The sequence below is a fragment of the Trametes versicolor genome (assembly GCF_000271585.1).
Source record: "Trametes versicolor FP-101664 SS1 unplaced genomic scaffold TRAVEscaffold_8, whole genome shotgun sequence".
NCBI classification, from domain to species: domain Eukaryota; kingdom Fungi; phylum Basidiomycota; class Agaricomycetes; order Polyporales; family Polyporaceae; genus Trametes; species Trametes versicolor.
In genome coordinates this window covers 2,394,206-2,400,887 of record NW_007360328.1, presented here as the reverse complement: position 1 = coordinate 2,400,887, position 6,682 = coordinate 2,394,206, and the positions used below count along the sequence as shown (strand labels likewise).

Sequence of the window (6,682 nt, the reverse complement as noted above, 5' to 3'; positions counted from 1 at the left end):
ATCGAGGCGCTGTCTTAGCCGAACTCTGTGCAAAGGCTTCTTCACTTGGCGGGAACAGCGCGTCAACGAAGTCTTGAACACTTACGAAAGCCTGTAGCGAGAAGAGAGAAAAGAGATGCCCGTGCGCTGGAGCAAAAAGGCATATTCTGCGGGAGAGGCGTTGGCGACCCCCTCTAGAACTAGGATCCGCGAGCGTGCTTACTGGCATCGCCGGAAACCGGCTCCATTCGTGCCCCGAGCGGAAGAGCTCATAATCTTCCATAGGACGGTCCGCACAGCACTGTTCCTACAGTGGTCTAAAGCACGACTCCGCGGGTAGTCGCCAACGAAAATCTTGTAGGGGGCCTTCAAGTTATCGTGTCCACCGCGGAACTGCACGGAGTACTTAGGCGGAATCGAAACGTGAGCTTCCTTGCTGATAATTCCAAGCAGGCTGTACCTACCTGCCCGCCTGCCGCTGCCGTTCCGTGACTGTCCGTACAGATCGCGCGCCGTCGTCGTGATCATCCTTTCAGTGTGGAGTAGGCGGTACTCGTAATCGGAGCGTCGCCCGACTTGATCGCTTCGTGTGCATCACAGCGTTGTTATGCTTCACATACGTATCTCAGAAATTGTATGTTGCGTGGGTGCCGCTAGCTTCGGATGTATGGTGGATGTTGCGGTTACTCGTGGATCTTGATCGGCGCCTAGCCATTGTCCTTCATCTAAGCGCCCCCGCGGTAATGTGGGCGCCCGTCGCCACGTGTAGAGCTTGGTTCGCTCCCGTTTAATCCTTTTGTTCCTGTATGTCTGCGTGTGTTTTCGGACAATACCTGTGTATTGTTCCCCCACTGCGCGGGACGGATGTGTTGATATAATCTTGGTTTCGGGGCATGTTCTGCTTTCGCTACTCGCCCTGACCTGACCTGACCTGACCTCGCCATGGATGCCACCAACACCGTCATTCCGCTTCCCGCCGGTCCTGCTGCGGTGATTATGGCTCCACTAAGCTTCGATTATCATTCTCATTATCCTCTCCAAGTATGCCAAGGAGCGTTCGGTGATGCAGGCCACTCGCATTGGTGCCTCGGGTAGGCCTGTCAACACCGTATTGCTGAGCCCATCCCATAGTATTATCGTTACGTGTAGTGAGTGTTGCCCACCAGTGCTGTTCCATAACTGAACCATTGCAGATGTGGACGGCTCTTTGTCCTTCCTACATAACCTCTCATTAGAAGAGCACTCTCGGGTCATATCGCAATCGGAACCCATAGCAATGTGCTGGGCCAAACTATCCGGTCGACCAGCTTTGGCGTGTTTATGTTCTGACGCGAAGATTCGGCTTTGGAAACTACAACCCAACTTCCTCCCATCGCAGTCCTGCAAAGCCACAGTCATTGACGCCGAGATGTTGCCCACCACCAGCGGACTGCTTATTTTCAGTGAAACGCAAAATCTGTTGGCTGTGGCGACCGCCGATAGGCTCAAAGTTTGGGCACTGAACAAGAAAGGTATAAACATGCTCCACCCTCTTCGACTCGCACTCTGACTGTGCGGTCCGCCTTCTAGCAACGCTTCTCGGAGGTCTCCGTTCTACGTCGGAACGCTCGACTGTCGAAAGCATTCGATTCTTAGAACGTCCAAGGAGTTTGCTCTTGTTCTATGGCTCTAACGGCGGGTTGTAAGACCAGGCACTCAAAAGTTATTGAACACGCTCTGATCGTTTGCGCTACAGAGTTGAATATAATATCGATCAGCAAGTCGCTAGGGTCGAGTTGAGGATTCCGTCGGACATGTAAGAGCTTCCATAGCTGACAAGGCCATTACTTATGCATGCGCAGCCATCTCGTCGAGTTCATCAGCGACGATTCTTTTGTTATCTGCACTTCAAGAAACAAGCTAGAGCTACATAGCGTTGCATCCTCACTTCCCGGAACTACGCTCGAGGCGCCCCGCGATCCTGACGCCACCCCTCGCCACGCGCACAACTCCATCCTAGTCATGAAAGTGCTTAGTGAAACTACTCTGATTTGCTGCATGGAGTCTGGCGAGATTCAAGTTTGGGACCTCGCCTCTCGCACATTTCGGGCGATGTTTCGATCACATAGCAGTGAGTTAGAGAGCTCGGCCTTCGGAATTGAGCGGTTGCTGATGCATATTTTAGGCAGGATCAAAGCTATCGCTAGTGTCCGATGCGAATCCCCTATACCAACGTCGATCTGCCGATATATCCTTGCTGTCAGTAGTGTGACGGGCCTCGAGTTATGGGAAGGTATGTTGATGCCATCTCCAACGTTTGGGACCATTCAAACATGCTAGTAGTGTGTGAGACAAACCTTGGGGCGGAAGACGGATCATGTTGGTGCGTGAGCCGGTTATTGCCCTTATTAAGCTAACATACTCTCAAGGAACATGAGTCTCAACGATGACTGCTCAAATATCATGGAATCTTACGAGGATCGGTGAGCATGTTTGCCTCTCTGATCGGTATGCACGTCGCTGGATACTTTGTAGTCTCCCGTTTGGGCCCTCGACCACGCTAGTCAAAGTAGGCGACGACGCCGAAGACACCACCAGCGAAGGTTTAAAGCACGCTACTCGTATGCGCATATATGAAACCATTTCCTGCGCGTATATGTGGCTCAGTTCTCCTTGCAGCCCTCCAATCTTTCAACCCGCCACATATAGACTTGCTCGCGGTGGAACGGCGGCGTCGGCAAACACCCAATGGGCCTGCGGTCGTGAAACGGGAGGAAGGCGGTGGGTAATCTCCAACTGCACCAAGTGTACTACTCATGCTGGCCGCAGTACACTTGCCATTCCCCGAAGACCGGGTCGTCGCACTCGTGATCTCGAGAATATTGAATCTGCTCGTCCTTTCCATCTTCCTAGCCATGGTCCCGTACGATTACTAACAGACGAATAAATTCGAATGGAATGGTGAAATTATGAAGATACGGAGATCTATACCGGGTCCCTAGTGGGGAAGAACGTCGCCCGGCCATGTAATGCGCAGTGGCGTTTCCCGTAGTGCTGCGTGACCGGAGATTGAGTCGCGAGTTCGATGCGGCGCGTGCGTTCGTCACTCCGCATCCCGCTTGTATATGGTCGCGTGGCCTGCGCACTCACCGCCTCACTGGCTCGCTCACTCCGCACGCGCAGATGCGCGCGCGCGCGCTTTTTGTTCAGTTTGGTTCCCCCTTTAACTGCACTGCGCTGGCAGATTCCAGACTTGCTGTTCACACGGAGGCGGATGCGAAGCTGCTTCAGGTATTGCAATTTTGCGCGCATCCAAAGCAGAAACTTTATACGTATAGTCCCGAAGAACACAGTCATGGAACATTTCAATCGCGGGCCCTGTGCAGCAAGTACGCCGTCATCAAGTCAAAGCGCACGTCCCACCCATGCCTCCCCACCGGGTCCCGCCTAACCTTGCACTCAACCATGACGTAGTCGCCTGGGAGGATATTGGTCAAGGGTATGCGGGCGAGATAGGGGGTAGGCCGCATGCGGCGCGTGGCGTCGTACACCTCAGAGAAGACCTGCTCAAATGTAAGCATGGCACAAGTGGTTTCAGATTCGACTCACATAGTTTGGGTCACGCGTAATGAGTTCCGCATGCAGATAAAAGTCTTCTTCATCTATGTCGTCTATCAAGACGTATCAGTAGATGTCTCGGGGGTATAGCGAGCCACGTACCAGGAGGAGGGACGGCAGAGCGTATAATACGCAGCATGCCCCTACGGTCCACATCACGCAGCGGGTCGATATCAATGGAGAGATCAGGAGGGGCTCCGCGATCGGCATGGTACTGGAATCCTTGCAAGATGCCGACAACTCGCAGACAGATAGCGCCACTTTCCACGCTTAACACCACGGGTCTGACCTGGCCATCCCATCCGATGTCATTGGATAGGGTGGACAACGTGTAGACGCGTCGTGTGGGATGGTCCTGATCCGCGAGGCGACGCAGACGACTGAAAAAGCATTAGCACAACACCACAGCGGATGCAGTGTCAACACATACCGACGAATAGTCAGAGGAAGCCTGTCTCGGGCAATCATCATGTCCGCGACATCGGCGATGTCCTCCCCCTCCACAGCGGGGCCAAGGGGTTCGAAGGCAGCGTCATGCTCGCTGAAACCCACTCCAATGTCCGTATCGGAGTCAAGAGAAGGGGTTGGAGAGTAGGAGATAAAGACGGGGTGGGCGCGCGGCGAGTCGCGCCGCGCCACAGCGGCCCCGACCACCTCAATCGGGGGCATACTGGGAGGGTTGTGGGAAGCCATGAAGTCGAATGCGTTCTTCAAGGTCAGCCATTTAACCGACCATGCCACAGCTCACGTCAGGAATGGAAAGATCAGTTGGAGAAAGGGCCATGGTCGGCCGTGATCGATTCATCGGGGTGCGAAGAGAGAGAGAGTTACTTCCAGCGTCTGTCTCGAGCTTCTGGCTGCGACAGCGAAGCGTGAGAATAATACGAATGCGGCAGGAGTGGGGTTTCCTCATGTCTTTGTTCCACCAATCTGGCTCTACTTGCTTCAGGAAGATGCAGCACTTGCGGCCAGGCTACCATCTCCCCCGATAGCCGAGCATCCACTGTGGCGGCGGCGGCGCGGGTAGTTAAAGCAGTATCCGTGGTCGCTTGCGGTACTAGCTTGCCACATCTCGCTCATGCCATCTTCAAGAAGCGTCCTGCCATATTCTCTACGCGCACGCCATCCTCCTGTGAGTCAAAGCTTCTGTATTTCTGCTCGCCAGCATTGAAACTGTGTCGTCTTGCAGAGCATCCGGCAAAACGTCCGCGGCCGGCTCTACGGATATGGGTCGAACAGGCCACAGTCCGTTAGCGTCAGAGTCACACATTTCCAGACCCGGAGGGGGTCAAACCCGTACCTCGCCGCTGAGGAGTTTCTCGGCACATCTCTTTTCATACACGACTGCTCCATCAGGCTGCCAGGGGGTCCATTCCAGCTATACTTTACGCGACATCGCTACCTGCCTCCCAATAGGGCACTGCTATCCGCGCATCCCACAATCTATTGGAGCGGACAAATTCTTGTCATACGAATGGACGGTGCGAGGCATGTAGACCTCAAGCGCGGAGATCTTGCGCTCATCCAGAAAGTGGTCCGCCGGTACCGTGTTATCTGCATCCTCACAAGCTAGGAGAGAACTAACCCCTTCCGAATACCTAGATTCATTGAAGAGCTCTCCAGACGCTCTAGCATACCACGCACTATACGGATGGGACCAGTCGTAAGTCACGGTCTTCGCTCTGATGCAAAGCTCCGATGCGCTGCGCTGACACTACAATTGGTAACATACTAGATCTAGCTGGTCTCGGCACCACGCACGGAGGCTTGCGGCGGCGACGCGCACGCGGCGGCCCGGGGCAGCGCGCGCGAGGCCGCGCCGTCCCAGCGAGTCGGAGACGGATGTCCGGAGTTGTACTAGTCGCAGATGAGACGACATTTCGGTCTGGAATGGTAGCTGTTTGCAGAAGAACGCCAGAGAACACCGCGCGTCCACGCGCCGCTGGCTCACAATTGAGACCTGCTCTCTGCCACAACGCGGCTCGCGAAGGCCACCGACTCACGCGAAGCGCTTGTGATCATTTGACCCCGTTCGGAGAGCACAGCATAGGATCGATCCTGGGATCGATCTTGTTCAGTGTGATCGATCCGCACGCACTCACCTCTGATCAGCTCTGATCATGATCAGGGCTTTGCGCACGCTCTGCCCTGATCAGGTTTCTAGATGTCTGAGTGATCACGCGTTGGACGCTACGGCTACGATGTAGTGGGTGCGCATCGCGCAAAAGTAGCATCCGCTTTAAGAAGTAGGAAGACGGGAGAGGTGGGTCCATCGCGTTACACTTCTACGATGTCTCTCTCACCAGATGCCTCTAGTACTATTGCCAACAGTCACTCGCTAGATGAGACGACGGCGACTCCGGCGAGCTCGACCACTCCCACGACGCCTGCCTCGGTTGCAGGTCAGAAACGCCCTCGTAGCGACTCTTCTAACCAGAATACAGGTGACGTGGAAGGTGAGCACATATCCATGTCCACCCGCAGTAAGGCACACACCCTGACCTCCTGTTCTGCACGACAGACGAGTATTCCGCGATCCCTCGACTCCGGTCTCAGGCGAGGGCACGCCCCGATAATCCCCGTGGGCACACATCCACGCGGGCGCATAAAACGCGGTCAACCATGCCACTCGCTCGCTCTCTCTCGGGATGCACACTCGCTGGGCGATCTTCTGGTCCGGATGTTGCCTCAGTAGATATGCAGGACGCTATTCCAAGCTCTCTACGCGGCCCTGCGGTCCCCGGGACTCCCATCCTTTCGCCAGCCTTCGTCCCTGTCGCTCGAAAACGCTGGTGCGGGGCAGCGCCGAGCTCTGGCACATCCGATGCATCACCCTCCACGAGCCTCGAGCGCGCATACACGAGTGCGGGCGCGAACACCAGTACGAGCGCAAGCACGAGTGCAGGCGCGGGCGCGGGAGCTGATGAACTCTGAACCTGGAAGGCTGTAAGCCGCACAAAGAGAGGTCTTCAGTCTGTGAGAGAACGACTATGATTGCATAGTACTGTACCTGTAAGCCGCACAAAGAGAGGCTACAAGTACTAGTAAGTAAACATGTAAGGAAGCATAGGTAGTGTGGGACTTACTCTTCAGTCTGTGAGAGAAC

The 6,682-nt window shown here is 55.1% G+C and overlaps 1 protein-coding gene across 1 annotated transcript; it reads right to left on the bottom strand.

Annotated features, from left to right (window-relative positions):
• Positions 1–3,323: 3,323 nt before the first annotated feature.
• TRAVEDRAFT_21908 (uncharacterized protein) lies at positions 3,324–4,245 on the bottom strand (the record flags this gene model as incomplete). Its single annotated transcript, XM_008041858.1, has 4 exons — positions 3,324–3,521; positions 3,568–3,629; positions 3,679–3,956; positions 4,007–4,245. The coding sequence occupies 4 exons, from the start codon at positions 4,243–4,245 to the stop codon at positions 3,324–3,326; spliced, it is 777 nt and encodes a 258-aa protein (XP_008040049.1).
• Between the last annotated feature and the right edge of the window lie 2,437 nt (positions 4,246–6,682).